The sequence below is a fragment of the Rana temporaria genome, chromosome 1 (genome assembly GCF_905171775.1).
Source record: "Rana temporaria chromosome 1, aRanTem1.1, whole genome shotgun sequence".
Classification (NCBI taxonomy): domain Eukaryota; kingdom Metazoa; phylum Chordata; class Amphibia; order Anura; family Ranidae; genus Rana; species Rana temporaria.
The window spans coordinates 231,556,305-231,574,054 of NC_053489.1; the positions used below are offsets into that span (position 1 = coordinate 231,556,305).

The window sequence follows — 17,750 nt, forward strand, 5'->3', positions numbered from 1 at the left end:
GCGGCCGAAATCGGGACTGCCAGCGGTAGTGAAATCGTGCGAGTTCAGCTTCACTCCCGCAGCCCAGTGTGAACCAGGGCTAACAGAAAGGCTTTGTTGAAGTGATTTTCCAACTCTCCATACAAGGTTTTAAAAAATAATATCATATATACACCCACATAATATAATAAAAAATATATTTGTAGAAAAGGATCAATTACAATTTTGTCTACTGCTTCACAGATATAGAAACAATGTAGAAACAGAAACCGGGACCAAGAAGTGTACAAACAACAAAAAAATAAAAGGATCTGCAAAGTTAATACCGTTTGTCCACTTGCGATCATTCTGATAACCTGGGAAGGTATAAAGTCTTCATCAAATCCTACATAAAACCATCTTGATTACAGGCAGCCTTAATAATAATGTGTTATGAACATATACTGCACGTTCAACACTCATTATTACCTGACATACGATTTCAGGACACATTAAAAATGTACTGCCTTCTATTATCAGGCTGCTAATATCAAATATTTGCCAGTTCTAATGTGGACCTGCCTTGTAAGCAAACACCGAAGAGAAAACAGGAAAAAAAATGAAAGGACAGATAGTAATAAGGACAGCCCATATAGCATACACATATACTGAAAAACTCTACCTGTGGCTGCTATAAAACTATTTGCGCATCAGAGGTCTTGAGAAAGATGAAATTTAAAGGACAGTAGAAATTCATGCCATGCGGTATCACTCATTACTGTTACGCATTAACAATGTGTAGAATCAAAAGCAGAAGATAAGTTGCTTTTTTTTTTCAAGGCTTTATAAATAGCAACCAAATCTAACAGACAAGAACACAACTTCTTTCACAGTTGTGTTGTCACATTCTCTAACATCTTGTAGTCACGGAGATGTGTGTGCCTGCATTCTATTAACACACAGCAGACTACAATAATAGAGCTATAAAGTAAGTGGCTGCTAAGAAAATGATATACTGTAACCAGGGATATTTTACAGAAAGAATGTCTCCTGTAAACTCACTGGCCAGGTAAACAGGTAAGTAATACAAAGAGAAGTATCCCACAACAATCCTATCAGGGTTAATCTCTCCGTCAAGGACCGTATTTATCGGCGTATACCGCGCACTTTTTTTCCCCTTAAAATCAGGGGGAAATCATTGGTGTACGATATACGCCGATACCCCGCCGATCCCCGCTGTCTCCGACATTGTCCGAGCCGAGTGTACTGCGCACTCGGCTAGGCTCGGCCGCGCTTGGCTCCGCCCGCAGCCACGCGAGAGGAGCCGAGAGAAGCCGAGTGAAGCCGAGTGCGCAGGAAATCCGGCTCTGCACAGTACGCCAAATTCGAACACACGACGCTGCAACCCCTCCACGGACCCCGCCGCAGACGGACACCCACAAGGCTCGACGGACCCCACCTCAGACAGACATCCACAAGGCTCGATGGACCCCACGCAAGGCCGCTTGATGGACGCCGGACAAGACAGCAGTTGGACCCTGCGCAAGGCCGCAGACGGACGCCGGACAAGGCGGCCGATGGACGCTGGGCAAGACATCCAAAATGTAAGTTTTTCCCTAAACTTCCCACCTCAGCTTGGGGTGCACGCTATACGCCGGCGCGCGGTATATGCCGATAAATATGGTAATTGCTGTGGGTTACTGAATTTTGCTCATTATCAGTGCAGGCCCTAAGGCCCTAAGAGTGCACGGCGCCGCCGCTTTACGTCCTCAGCTCAGCTATACGTTAATACGTTTTTGGAAGCAGGAGTACTGAACAGACGTTTAGGTACAAGTTCCCACCTTGAGGGGGAGGGAGTACAATAGTCATTAGTTTTTCCAACCTATTTGCTCAGGGTTCCTGCTGAAAGTACTTGGCTACCAGGCAACTCCCAGCCCCCATAGACATGAGATCAATGGACAGCTTATTGAATAAGCTTTCTAATCTAATCATCTCCAAACACTCAGGCACAGTAGTGACCATGCTATTTCCAACAATGGATCAGATATTTCTATATAAACCCAACACAAGCCAGTTTTTTTTCTGATATGTGTATGTAGAGCAATAACAAAGGGTTGTCTTTGATTGCCTTTATATTTAACTGACAGCTATCACAATATCCACTTCTTAGCAGTGATTTCAAGGATCAAAAGCTTTAGTAATACTGTACTGTAGGGTATAGACAAAAAACGGTGACATGTTCTAGTACATAAAGTGAAGTCAAAAAGGAGTTTATTTACTAAAACTATAGCGTACAAAATCTGGTGCAGCTGTGCATGGTAGCCAATCAGCTTCTAACTTCAGCTTGTTCAATTACGCTTTAACAAAAAGAAAAAAAAAACTGGAAGCCGATTGGTTTCTATGCAGAACTGCACCAGATTTTGCACCATCCAGTATTAGTAAATCAACCCAATGTCTAGCCATAGCTCACTAATGTCTAACACGCTAGTTTATGTTTGGTATCCATAACCTCTGGGGTTTAAAGGTTCAGTTCACACTTGTGCGATGCGGGAACAATACGAATCCACTGCGGGTTCCCGCATCGCACCCGACTCGCACGGCTGTTTACACTGCCCTATGCGAACTGCCGGGGGAGTCAATACGTTGTTAATGATACCCCCATTTCAGCTTGTGTATTGCAGTGTTAACTGTCAGTTCAAACAGGAATCGGATCACATCTATGTGAGCCGATTCTGGTGCGGACCAAAAAAAGGGTCCTGTACGAGTTCACATTGCACAGACATCGCACGTGATTTTCACTGCAGTGCAAATCACATGCGATCTTGCCGAGTGCAGAAGTGGAAGCCGGAACTCAAACTTATATTCTATATACTTTTTATTATTTATAAAAATCTTCATTTTTTTTTTAAAATAATCTTTAACAGCAAACATTCAATTCTTGCATACTAGAGAAAACAGGATCACAGGCAAAATAACCTGACTTTACTAACCTTTGCAGCACTCCCAGAAACACTGCGCATTTTGCAGGTAGTATATGCAACGTAGGTACAGCCACCATATGGCGCTGCTTTGCAGTGTATGTAGTACTTTGCATAGTATGGGAGAAGTATCATTTTGTTTTAAGAAATAGTTCAACACTTATGGCACTGGTTTTGCAGTGCATATTGTGTTTTGTAAAGAGACAACCCAGCAGTAACGACTTCCTTTGTAATGTAATACAAAGCTAAATTGAAGGATGAGGTAAGTGAAGAAGGACTGCACTAAGGTAAAGGAAGCTATTTAGGAAAAAAAAATTGTACCTTTACAACCCCTTTAATGTAGAGAATGCATCAAGGTAAAAAAAAGCTGGCCTTTACAACCACTTTAAGCTTTGGCTATTCTTGAACAGGTATATTTCAGCATAGCTGTTAGGCCTGTGGTCCCAGAAAAATGTAAATCTTCCAAGGAACAAAAAGATCAGACACTCATGAACACTGAAAAAGTACCCTGGGCACTCAGTAATACAAACAGCTTCCATGGTGATTACTCTGGCCTGCCTCCTCCTGCCAACTGCTTTTCATGTTGGCTGGCGAGACGGTCCATTTAAATGATGGATCAATAGTAAGACACAAGAGTCCTTGGGAGGGTCACATTACAGAACAAAAAAAAAAAAAAAGCAAAAGCATGTCAGTCCTTTGGGTGATGTGTACTAATGATGTCCATGGACTATGGGCTTATGGAATTTGGACTTATTTTATGTTATCTGAACATATTAGGCCTTCACACAAGAGCGATTTGCGCTCTTTTTATTCTCTTTTGTTTGTATGTAGGCACCTGGAGATGCCTTCTTTCTTACATAGCGCAAGTTTACTGCGGGTTGTAGGGAGATTAGATTTTTAATACCGTTACGTATTCTGGCTTATTTGGAAAGCGCATTGAAGACATTTTACTCTCTTTGATTTTTTATTAATATCTAAACATGTATTTTATTTATCCTATTATGTAGCTCTGAGCTTTTTTTTTTCTGGCCAATCTACTAAAGCATACTTATGTTAGTACTCCATTTCTGCCGCGTCTCTTGTGTGAATATGTGTGTAATTTCAGTGACACTTGAAGGTTGGTAAAGTCACATAATCTCCATATTACTCCAGTAACAGGAAAATGCAAGTAAACCAACAATACAAGTGAAGTAGCACGGGAGGAACTCATTCTAGGGTATAAGTATTTCAATTTGTTATTTGCTAAGATTTCACCTGCAGCACTGTACAAAGTCTCCAAAAGAGACGTACAACCCAAGTATGACATTTTCAGAACCCTTTAAATGGGCAAGAGCATACTGAATGGAGGAGAGAATTGAGTGACAGACATGAGCTTTTCAGTCTGCTGCTTCTCCTTTTACTGTCCAGTTACAGGGAGGGGTGGGAAGGGGACTAAATAAAAGTTAAACTGCAGGAGAGAAAGCTAAAAGTCCCCTCCCCTTCTAGACCAGGCTGTGCTGTTGGGTAGAGCTGAGTAAATCTCAGGGCAAATCTCAGACAAATATTTCTGGCAGGCAAAACAACTTGCATATATGTATGTAATCTGCATATTGCATAGTTTACCTTGGGTGTAAGCTTTCCAATAATTCCAACCTAAAATATTAGGTTTAATTTATATCTGACATTCCTCACTGGTTGCCATGGCTTAAAGCGGATGTGCCAGTAAAAAAAAATATTAAAAGCCAGCAGCTACAAATACTGCAGCTGCTGACTTTTAATATTAGGACACTTACCTGTCCTGGAGTCCAGCGCCTTCCGCAGCAGAGGATGAGCGATCGCTCGCCTCTCTGCTGCTCCCCCCGCCATCCTCAGTGAGGGAACCAGGAAGTGAAGCGCTCCGGCTTCACTACCCGGTTCCCTACGGCGCATGCGCGAGTCGCGCTGCGCCCGCCGATTGGCTCACACGCTGTGTGCTGGGAGCCGAGTGTTCCCAGCACACAACGGGGGACAGACGGGAAGTAAGGAAAAACCCGTCTTTTGCCTGAGCGTGTGGCGCAAATACCTGTCTTTAGACAGGTATCTGCACCCCCCTCCCCCCTGAAAGGTGTCAAATGTGACACCGGAGGGGGGGCGGGTTCCGATCAGCGTGAGTTCCATTTTAGGGTCACTGCATCACTGCAGTTTGATTTCCAAAGGGAATCTTTTCCCCTTGCAGTTTACTAGCCAGTTCAGCAATGTTGCAGGCCCTTCCTTCTAAACTGAGCTCAAGTAAAGAGGTGTGAGTACTGCTCTAAGTACCACCTGGCCCCCAGGGTGTGTGTCATTAACCGCCAGGGCAACCAGGAAGTGGGTAAATGGTGCTCACTGGCATTCAACCCGAACAGGATAGGCAATTCTGAATAGAGAAATAAGCTGATAACAGTGCTGGAGCATGGAGATTGTAAGTAGAGCTTGGCCACATATTATTTATATGGGAAGGGGCTAAGGGGAGCTAATGCAGTAAATACTGGTGTTCTAATTTAAGCATTTGAGGACAATCATTTTACCCTAAATGAGCATAAATGACTTAGGGTCCATTCAAACCAGATAGCATTGGGTGGCATCCAGCGCAGTCCCACTGCAAGACAACGCAAAATGCCTTGTCTCCTGTGTGCCTGGTTCACACAACTGCATTGCGATGGTGTACGGTCGGTGTGTGGGGGGGAAAAAGGTAATATAGGCTTTGCTTTTTTTCAGTGCAGCGCAGTGCGAGGCAATCCCCCACTTCGCGGCAGCCAATTGAACTTTATTAAAATATTAATGTGTGACATTTCAGTCAAAGTTTGTTTAAAAAAAAAAAAAAAGCAAACATTGAGATGCACCAAGACTGACACATTAGCACAGCAATGCTCCCGCTAAATTGCACTGCACACCAGCCGCTGCACAGTAACACAGCGTTGGTGTGAATTTCCCTTAGATTGGGCAAGCTCACACAACACATATGGTCCAAGGCTGGACACAGACTTTTGAGTGTGGCTGGATTATGCTTGTATTTCCCAGTGCTGCACAAAACATTATTAATTCCTAAGGTAAGAAAAGAGTAAGCAGAGAGTTTGGCATCGATTCAAGCACAGCGTGTAACCGTAAGATGCAAAAGATTGCCAATGCCATTGTGAAATGATAAAAGAAAATAAAAAAGGTGTCACCAGCACAATGTACTGTACACTTTACCTGTCAAAAGAAATGAGAGCAACATTTTGTCCACCAACAGAGGACAACAGGGGCCATAGAGATAGTTTGGCCACGGCAACTTGTATGTGACATAACTACTCGGAGCAAGCAAAAAACAATAACAGAAAGAAATGAATGGGCTGTTTCATGTACAAAGACCCATCCCTGAATGAATACCTCAAAGCACTAAAACTCTAAAAAGCCCCCCATACCCAGTTTAGGTTTACTAAACTGTCCCTTTGATGCCAATTGGCTGTCTTGCTGCTATCCTAAGCATGAGATTGGTACATAATCCATCCAAAGACAGACAGTCATGTCAATGCGCTTCATAAGTTATTTTTTATATTATTCTATTTAGACACAAGAAACTGTTATGTACATTTGTACTTTCAAAAGTAACTCCTTTGTAAAACTGATAGGAAGAACAGCTCTACTCAGATGGCTTGACATGGTTGGATACCCCCCAAAAAATGCACAGTTTTTACATTTAAAATGCCCTTTGCAGCACAAGTTATATTCCCCCCCCCCCCCCCTACTCTGCGGCAAAACGATGGTGTTCTGAAGTATCACTTGAGTTCCCAATGTCAAATTTCACGGGCTAGAGAATTGCTGACAAATATAATCATTCTCATCCAGCATTGACCTGGTCCTGCGTAACAGAGCCACTGAACTGAACAGCTATGCTCACAAATAGAGACTCATTTATTTCACAGCTATCAGGATCCAGTGACCCAAAACAAAGTTATGGAACCCACAATTGTGTCTAGAAGATAAACATTTTCACCAATATGAAAAAATGACATATACAGCGCTAGCAATTAAATACGTACAGTACAAACAGCATGCATAGAAACATATATTGCCATTAATGTCCCAAATAAAATGCTGATTCAATTCCAAACTTCATAAAGGTGCTACATGCTCAAATCTTCATGAAAGTGCTATAGTGCTCAAATCTTCATGAAAGTGCAATAGTGCTTCAATCTTCATGAAAGTGCTCAAACTTCCCTCAGTGATGCGACACACACCCCTCCCGCGTCTCTTCTTACTAGAGATAATGGACTCCCAGCTTCAGTCTGGGGGTAAATCAAGCTTTGCATCTGGAGGAGAGTTGTAGATCATACAGGTCCAGTGGGGATTCCCCCCCAACGAGGTTCTCAGTAGATTACAGATGTAAACCAAAATCAGGAACGAGAAAAGGGAGCCGATAATGAAGTACTACAACGCTGGTGATTTATTGCGCATGTAAAAAACAGGTACACACAGGACAGCAGGAAAAACGGGCCACCAGTCAAGCATGTAAAACTCTTCCTGGAATGCCTAAACCAGTGTGTGTTCCACCGCAACAGGAAGTGACGACGTTGGAACACAAGACCGGAAATTACGTCAATGTGTTTCGCCCTGCCACAGGGTGTCATCAAAGGACCTCCACTTATTTTGAAGTTTGGAGTTTAATCAGCACTTTTAATGGGACATTAATAACAATATATATTTCTATGCACACGATTTGTATTTAATTGCTAGCGCTGTATATCTAATTGTATCACTTTTGTGTATAGCAGCTGCAATTACTTTTCTCATCTTATTCAATACATTATCATATCTTAAGTTTGTATATATATTTTTCACTATTTTCACCAATATATATTAATTGTAAATAGTAAAAAACTATTATGCAAAATCACACTTTTTTTTTAGTACAGCAGAATCATACATATAAATAGAAATTGAGATTATATATATATATATATATATATATATATATATATATATATATATATCTGTGTTTAACTGGTAAATCACTGAATAACTTCCCCATATGCTGGAAACAATATGGATGACCTTCAAAGTGGCTTTAACAGTTGCATTAGTTTAACAATCAATACCACCAGGTTAGTGATGAAAGAGTAGAAGTATGTAGATCTTTAGAACACATACATTTCCTGATCATGCTGTGTTTTGAACATGTAGTCATATCAATTAAACCTTGCCAAACATATTTCCACTGACACAACTGTAGGTTGTGACTGGCATCCACCAATACTGACAATACTTCAGGTTTTTGGTGGACTCTTGAAAGTGTAATCATATGATATATGACCCACAAATGCTTAATGCTGACCCAGATATCTTCAGGATCTTAAAACATTCTAAATTGTTTGCCAACTTGATCACAGTGACCTGGCTAATAATTTTCAATCATAAGATGGACGGTGATATTTAGCAACATATCCTGACACATTCTACAATAGACAAAAACGGACTGATGTCTCCCCGCTGGGCCAAAACACTTGCTACAATCATTAGCAGTAGTCCCACCATACCTTATTATATGAGAACAGATTATGAAGAACACCTGAAATCCTAAAGTAAGAGAAAACAAAGCTACCTGGATAGTAGATATAACTAATGACTCAATACAGAAAAGGATGAGGGTAATATAATATTGTTAATGCCATTTCTAAAAATTAACCGTCACAAAGGTCTTCCAAAGGAGGGAAAAAAGTACAGAAACCGCAACATGCCAAAATACAGTAGCTGATGGTGCAATTCTGACAAATTTGTAAGACTAAGAAAATAATGAACATATAATAATTTGTCTAGAGGAAATATTAACAACATGACATTCAGATTATTATAGGGGTGCCAGAAAAAAAAAAGAAGATTTAAACGAGACTCTTTGATGAAACCGTTATGAGTAGGAGATTCACATTATTGTTTTTAGAAAATGGTATTCCAAAACTTCACACAGGCCACAAATGCGATTTATAAAGCCAACTGAAATATTGATCCATGGGAGGTCAGCGTATGAGATCAAAGCAGGACACATTAAAAAGAAATGTGATCTCATGGGTCAAGGTTAGACCTTAGAAGAGGTGAAATAACTGTAAAAAATTAACTCTAAGCAGCAGTGGTATATTACAAATAAGAGGTATTGGGGGATATTTAAAACATGTAGTTCTGTGACCATTAAATACTAACCTAATTTCTCAATTCAGTTTAATGTAATACTTAAAGTGATACTAAAGTCTCGTTTTTTTTTTTTTTCAGTTAAAAATGATAAACATTTTATACTTACCTGCTCTGTGCAGTGGATTTGCACAGAACATTGCGGATCCTCCTTTTCTCGGGTCCCTCCCTTCTGTTGAGTGCCCCCACAGCAAGCAGCTTGCATCAGGGGCACCTGAGATGGGCCATAGCTCCCTGTATCTATTCAGACACGGAGCCGTGGCCCGGCCCCACCCCCATTCTCTCCTCATTAGCTATATGACTGATTGGCAGCAGCGGGAGCCAATCACGCTATCTATAGACAGATAGATAGAGAAATATGGTGGTAATAGTGAAGCAATATCTATAGTGAAATAGTAAGGGTCATGAAAGAAAGGTAACCGTTTCATTATTTTTAAAGCTCATGTCAGATCATAATTTTTCTAGCACATGCCACACAATGGGTTTGCACAGTCCAAGGGGGTACAAGACAAAAGCGGCTGTTAAATTCCCTTATGGTTACCTAAATTTCCTCCATTAGTCCATGGGTGAACCATAGAGGTGGTCATGGACATGAGATAATCTTTATCTGATCTAGCCATGATTCTCATGTCTGTGGGCACAAGGGCAGACTCCTCCAAGTCATACTGAGGTTGGCAATATCAAAAACTGATAAAATCTTGTTAGTCGATAGTTATTTGAAGCTAGCTAAGCTGCCTCAAATAACTAAATATAGTCGTTGGGATGTAAAGGGGTTGTCGTTAGACTTTCAACAATAAGCTTGGAAAATACAGGCTTCTATTTAAAACTGAACTTTCAGGGTTCAATAAAAGGTTTTAAGTGGCCATGTACATTGATATGTATATTCAATAGAACAGGAAAAGGAACCTTGCTCCTCTGCAGGAAGGAAGATAAAAGACTTTGGGCCAGGTGTGTCACGTGACCGCGGATTCAGGAGTGCCTGGAGCTCATCTTTAACAATCGCTGAGATATAAGCCACATATTGAAAACATGCATTTCAAAAGTCAATCAACTCATAGACTTCCACTGTAAAGAAAGGAGCAAATAGCATAAAAATTGCACTGCAAGAAAAAAAAGCAGAGCCATTGCACATAATAAATATCGCTGCTCCCAATACCTATAGAATGAAAAAAGTATAGAGAGAAAATAACTCAAGTACTAAGGTTATATACATCAACACAATTTCTAAGTATATCTAAAAAAATAAAAATAAGAAGAAAAAAAAAGAATGGAGAAGTATGGGAATAAGAAAGCACACATACTCACCTCACTCACCTCAATCTGCAGCTGCCCCCCCCCCCCCCACCCACAAGCTCCAAGCGATCACATTATCACTCTGTTCTCGGCCAGCTATCTGCTCTGCCCCTCCACTGCTCACTGGAGCATCGCGCTAGGTACAGGAGCCAGCTGTAAAATCAGGCAGCTGAGTGGATCCCGACAATATACTCCTGGAGCAGCTCTGTGATGTCAGCTGACAAAGAGCTTTACCAACTAGCATAAAGCATTTTTCTTAAAAGTAAAGTTGTCATACAAAAACGTGGTCTTGCAGCTAAAGAAGATGAGAAAACGGTTTAATCTGCCATTCATAATAATCTAGATATTAGCTGGGAATTCTGATGTCAATAGTTTGTTATGCTTTCAAAAATTGTATATGTCAAGTGGAATCAATTACTGAAAATGCACATGATTCTCATCTAGGGTACTCTGAAGCACTGCCCTCAGACTAGTAAATCTACAGAAGATCACACCACATGCCTACAGAGCCTGAGGCTTATAAATATATAGCGTCAATGAATAAGAAAGTGGAGGTTATTATTGTGTACTAAACTTGTACTAAAACCTGGCGATAAGCCCACAAGGATCCGCCTGTGTGTTTTTCAGGTGGATCCATGTGGTCCACTCATTGACTCCTATCGGAAGGAGGGTGTCAGCGGAGATGTGTCTGCCGACACCTGCCATGGCGATACGTTCAGCCATCAATCTGGCAGATCAGATTAGATCTGATAAAAACAGACACGCTGTGCGTTTTTATCTGCTCTCACCATAGAAATCAGCGGGGCTCCGACAAGTCCTTCCCTGCTCAGTGAGCAGAGATGGACCTGGCTGTCGGCTCAGCAGAGATCAACTGAGTGATCTCCCGCTGGGCTGGTGTACTCCGCTGAGCGGATCCGCCCCGTGTAAAAGGGGTCTTATACTTACCTGCACTGTGCAGTGGTTTTGCAAAGGGCAGCCTGGATCCTCCTCTTTTTGGGTCCCTTTTCACGCTCCGGGCCCTTCCCGCCTGTCAAATGCCCCCACAGCAAGCAGTTTGCCAAGGGGACACCCAAGCCCAAACTCTGCTGCAGTTCGGGCCCAATCCCTGCGCTCCTGATTGGCTAACTGACTTTCATTGACAGTAGTGGGAGCCAATGGCACCGCTGCTGTGCCAATTTAGACAGCTGAGGGACTCGTGGACATCGCTGGATAGAGATGGGGCTCAGGTATTCAAGGGTGCTGGGGGGGCTGCTACACACAGGTTTTTTATCTTAATGCAGAGAATGCATTAAGATAAAAAAAAAAACTCCTACCTTTACAACCCCTTTAAAGATTTAAAGACTGGCAGTTTCAAGGGAACCTCCAGGAAGATGCAATACACAATTAAATACTTAAAAAAAAGCACCAATTCCATTTAAAAAAAAAAATGAATAATAAAGTGCATTTGTTTGTTTTTGCACAGAGCTGCCAGTCTTAAAACAAGGAAAATACTGCCCAGCCATTAAACCGAGGAAGAAGGGCAACAATGCCGCACTTCTTAACTATAGTAGTAACAGAATGTCATCTTCCTGACTATGCAGTATGGCAGAGCTGCATGAATCCCAAAAGGTTAATAAACAGAAAGACAAAAAAACAGACAGATATACACCAATCAAACCATAACTTTATGACCACTGACAGGTTAAGTGAATAAAATTGATTATCTCATGGCATCTGAAAGTCGGTGGGATATATTAGGCAGCAAGCAAACAGGTTATCCATGAAGCTAATGTGTTGAAAGCAGAAAAAAATGGGCATCACAGCTTGTTATGAATGGGGCTGCAGACCAGTCAGGTTGCCCAAGGTGACCCGTGTTCACAGTCAAAAGTGCCTACATTAGGCGGATGAGCATCAGAACTGAACCACGAAGCAATAGAAGGTGGCCGGCTCCAATGAATAATGTTTTCTTTTACTTCATGTGAATGGCAGGGTGCATGTGCCTGAAGTATAGAAAAAAGGCAAGCTGGCAAAGGCGGTGTGATGCTTTGGGCAATGGGCTCCGGGGAAACCTTGGTCTTGCCATTCATGCGGATGTTACACCGACACGTACCACCTACTTTAAAAGGTGGCCAGATTTTTTTAATTAAATCCGGGGACATATTTTTTTTTACATCCCGCCTCACAGCCTGTCAAGTCTTATGCTCCGGGCCACGGCTACTACTGGGTGGGGTGTGGAGGAAAATCACTCCACCAGGGAAGGCAAGGAAATAAGCAGGCAGGCGGCTGGCCGGGACTTGAGCCAAGGCAAAAGAATATGCGAGTGGAGCTGAATAGACATGCACCCGAAACTGAAGAAATATTCCCTCCGCTCCGATCAGCACATGATCATCAGAAAGGGGCACAGATAATGGAAAAAATACACCCCCTTAGCTAGAAATAGCGGCAGAGCAGCGGGGTGCAATTAAGATTATTTTTTTTTTTAATTCTACACTGACTGTCTTTGAAATTGCCCCAGTCCCTGTTCAAATCCAATCCGGGGACAAAAACAAGGGACAGACTTGGTTCGGGGACAGTATCCTCAATCCGGGGACTGTCCCCTGAAACTGGGGATGTCTGGTCACCCTAACCTACTTAAACATTGCTGCTGACGAAGTACATGGAAACAGTATCCCCAGATCGCTGTAGCCATTTGCAGCAGGAATGTGCACCCTGCAACACTGCAAAAATGATTCAAGAATATTTGAGGAATAAAACAATGAGTTCAAGACCTCCAAATTATCCAGACCTTAATCCAATTAGGCATCTGTAGGATATGCTGATAGGATAAGTCCTATCCATGAAGGCTCCATCTTGTAACTTACAAGACTTAAAGGATCTGTTATTGACAGCATACCTTCAGAGGCCTAGTATTGACATAATGCCTTCATGTGTCAGGGCTGTTTTAGCAGCAAAAAGGCGACCTACTCAATTTGGAGTGGGTCTGATAGGTGTACAGTTCAAATGTGAGTTTATCAACTGTATGAATAGCTTTTTTGGCCTAATCTCAGGTTTGCATTTGAAGAGTTTTGTAGTCAACATCCTTTACAAACATGTTATGCGTTTTATGAATATGTCCATGCATTTTCTGAATAGGCATGATAGGTGGAGCAAACCTAATCCATTAACATCCCACACTATATTTGGGGGGAGAGCAGCTTCCGGAATGTCTATCCCAGTAGACATGAGTATACAAATTGACAATGCCGTTTACTAATTTCATTAATGTGGACATCATGTGACTGCAATTACTGTGCTTTACACAATACAGAATTTTAGTGCAGACTACAAGCAGCTATACCTTTTAGATTTGTCCACGCTTGGCCAAATCTTTCAAGCAATATTTTATGGTGAATAGGCAGTTTTACCTAATGAAATTAATTTGATTTATGTGTACCTGAAATATTTTTTTTTTTTTTTTTTTAATTGGCTATAAACAGGAGGCTTGCAATTCGATTGCATTTATTAGAGATATGCAGTCCACATAAAAAACTCATTTCACAAGCAAGTGTGTGTGCACAATACAATCTACATGGATATAGGGTATTGATTAAATGTGGTCACACTTGCCAGTAATTTAGGATTTCTTCCCCCAGGGAACAAGCGACAGCATATTTTATGCAGAAGCCAATCAATTAGCAAACACAGATAAAAGCTTTCCTTTGAGCCATCTCTTATTCCTAAGAACCATCATAGCATGAAGCCTGGTTAGAACTCCCTATGGGCAGAATCAAGAAACAATCTAACTCCTCAATCTATGTGCCTTTTGTGACAAAATTACTGGATGTGCTGGCTGAAATGAAGATAACCAGGAGAGTACAAAGCCTGGAATCATGTTGTGAATGCACCGTTGAGTAGTTCCTATGGTGGCACAAGAGTGGCTTTTAGGCCCCATGCACACTGGCTTAAAAAACGTTGCTTCTACAGGAGTTGTGTTCTGCCTGTAGAAGCAGCTCAATGTTATCCTATGTGTCCATACACATTAGGACGTTAAGAGGCCTATTTCAAAGTTTAATGTTTAGAGGCAGAAAAAAAAAATTCTGGTTCGCGTTTTTGATTGGGGCTTGGAGGCAGAAAAAAAAATGTAAAACTCTCCTAAACTTTGTACAAAAAATGCTCTATATGAGCATTTTTTTACACCCAAGAGGACAGGCGTTTTTTTAATCCCAGTGTGCATGGAGCCTTAGAATGTATCCTATGGACATAGATGATGCCCAATAGTTCATTAAACTCTATGTGTCCCTGCAGAACCAATTTGTTTTCAAATTTGAAACACTGTGCAGGAATCTTCAGTTTGTTACTTGCAAGTTGGCATGCAGAAGCTATTATGGGGTCTGTTTTTTTTATAAGTGTTTATCTACAAGTAAATTCCTTGACTAGTTTGAAATCGCCCACAAAAACAAGCCACAGCAGATAACAGAAGAGATAGAACAAGAAATGTTCATGAAGCAAGGCCTATTGTAGAAGTAGGCGCTAACTTCCAAAGATGGCCAAACATGGTATACCACCCAGCCTACATACTAGTGATTGTTGTATCACTGACTATTTACATGGGTAACAAACTACATGATCCCCAACTTCACTACCTCAATAAAACCAATAGTTCACATAACCTCAATAAAATGACTAATATTCTTCATTATATATTACCATGGATTTTAAATCAGGCATTTACAACTGGAAACAGAACAGAGATCAAAGTATTACCAAAGCACTTTCGCTTGCATGCAGGTTGCTACAGTCACCATGCAATATGTCGCTTACAGGTAGTGGCATATTCACGTGCGCTTATGTGTTCATGTGCACTTTTAACATGTTTATTCAAATTCTTGAAGGTGTGCTATAAAATACTATATATGAATATAGATTTGCCATGGTGTAGATGCAATAAAAATGAATAGAAACACAATACATTTCAATAGGCCTACTCAATGTATGCTAATCTACAAAAATTGTTACCTGTTCTGTTTTTCAAAGACATACTGTGCTGTAATGCATAAAAGTACACAAGCCATATAAAATTAAAAAATATTTTTTACATCAAGTGCATACCAAGTATGAATGGGCTCTATGGGGTTTAGTTACTAAACCCGGAAAGTGCAAAATCTGGTGCAGTTCTACATAGAAACCAATCAGCTTCCAGATTTTTTTGGTCAAATTGAACAAGCTAAAGTTAGAAGCCGATTGGCTTCCATGCACAGCTGAACCTTTGCACGCTCGTTTTAGTAAATCAACCCCTATATGTCCGGTATAGGCATTATGCAAGTAAAATTCCATAGCTGGGCAGTTTGATTCTTCATTAAGATCTCCAAACCCTATAGTCACTCAACTGGCTGCAGATGCTGCTATTCAATGCCAGCAATTCAAAATGCACCATGGCATTATGGTGTACAGAACATAAAACCAAAGCCGATTTGAAGTCACCATAAATTTATCATGAAGACTTAACAAAATAAAACCTAAATTTTCTTAAATACAAAATTGCCACAAACATATTTTTGAAAATACTCTACAACCCACTCCCAGATGCACGAACTTAAAAGGGAAAAAAAAAAATCGATATAAGATAGGATTGTGTAAAATCATATTTATGCAACAAAAATTGTGTTTGTGAAAAAGTAACATTATTCAACATACAAAAACCAACAGTAATCTGCTTACAGGGTCGGTTTGTTCTGGAACGGGGTGTCTTTTCCTCAATGAAGAAAACCTCTGCTGGCTTCGGACTGAAAACCTGCGGAAGGACTCTCGGCTCCGGGAAGCAAAGTGTCGGAAGGATGATGTGCGTTTAAAGGGGTTTCTGCTGCCGGCTTCTATGCTAGTTCTCTCGTGTGTCACAGCAGTCGAAACTAAACTGAAAGCGTCCTGCAAGGACCTCCTCATCGTCCCCATCCACTGGTTCATATGCGTATGTGCCACTGTCAACTTATCTCCAAGGTACTCCATTCTCCAGTATTGCAAAAGTAAAAACTACTATAAAGCAAATGAAGTACTGACGCGGAAAAATATGCGGAGTGTCCGTTTTGTCATCCAGGTGAAAAGAGGTACAAAATCATTAAACAGCTTTAAAAAAAGAAAGACACTCTCCTTAAATGCTTTGGTGTGAATCAGATTGAAGCCTGTGTCCTCATTGTTGCTGGCAATTGTTGGTACACACATACTTCCTTCTAACCTGAGTAAGTTGCCATCTTCCATACATTCAGCCTACACAGACACGGAGAGCTGCAGCTGTTCATTTTCCTGGTTATGTATGATGCTCCTTCGCCCCAAATTGTGCTGGAAACATCTATTCATACAGCTCTTATGCTGAATCCTCTAGGTTGATAAAGTGAGATAGCTTTGTAAACTGTGGTTATATGGAGGCTTAAAAAAAAAGAATAAGCTGCGATTTCCTTGCACAAACCATGGCTCTTCAGCAAACTGAGGAACAGACGTGCCTGTGTAAATCCACGGATGGGTTAGCCAGTACACAGCCTGAAAGGAACGGTTCTGCTCTCTTCAAGACCGTGCTTGCAAGCACACTCTTTCCATTTGGCAGGAGATTTTTCTGAATGACATCAAGCCTTTGCAAAGGAGCTGCATAACTGAGGAATGCAGCTGGGACAGATAAACCCAAAGGCTGAGAGCCAAACGAAAAAAAAAAAAAAAAAAGAAGAAAATCCTCTACCACTTACACACTTCCTCCATCCACGCCTATTTCAAAGTCCCCCAGATCTCCTTTTCGCTGCAGTCATTTCCAAGAATGCCTAGATGTTGCCTTGCAGCTGCTGTGTTATATGTATGGAAGGATTTTCTGTGCCTCCTTGCAAATGCTGGAGGAGGCAGGAAGGAAGGGTGTCACTGCTGCCTTCCATATGCCTTATTTTGCTATTGCCTTTTCTCTTTAATCCATGGCAATCAAACAATGGGCTAGGTGAGGCAGCCGCAGAGGTCTGCCAAAGGAAAACGATTTGGGCTGGGCTTTTTTTTTTTTTTTTCTTTACGCTACAGGCAACCATTGTCATAGCAACCAGGGGACATCATCTGCTTAGGAAGGCTGGGGTTGTGAGATCTATGGGAATGATTTGTGCATAGCTTATGGTCACATGACACAGTGACACTTTAACCCTTTTCGTAAGATGGAGAATTGTAGATGATAAACAATGTGTGTTTATACACACAATATCAGTTTAAACATATGCATCATACTTGACTCCCCCACTACATAGCTAGAGCTTTAAAGGAAAAAATAGTCACAGAACCAGCAACACGCCATTAAAAAATATATTAAAACAATTATGGGTATAATTTTTACACCCTGCTAATGTGCAAACAAAATCATGCTAAAACATGGCAATAAAAAGTACC

The 17,750-nt window shown here is 41.1% G+C and overlaps 1 protein-coding gene across 5 annotated transcripts in view; it reads right to left on the reverse strand.

Annotated features, from left to right (window-relative positions):
- KIAA1671 (KIAA1671 ortholog) overlaps positions 1-17,750 on the reverse strand; it is a 222,966-nt gene that overhangs the window by 68,548 nt on the left and 136,668 nt on the right. The window contains exon 1 of one of the 5 annotated variants that reach the window (XM_040351414.1): positions 16,065-17,677. The exons of 3 other annotated variants lie outside the window; for them this stretch is intronic. In XM_040351414.1, coding sequence (XP_040207348.1) covers positions 16,065-16,349 — 285 coding nt within the window. In that variant the 5' untranslated portion in view covers positions 16,350-17,677. Of the gene's footprint in view, positions 1-16,064; positions 17,678-17,750 lie in introns of those variants that run through there. One more of the 5 variants, XM_040351422.1, reaches the window with a different exon arrangement.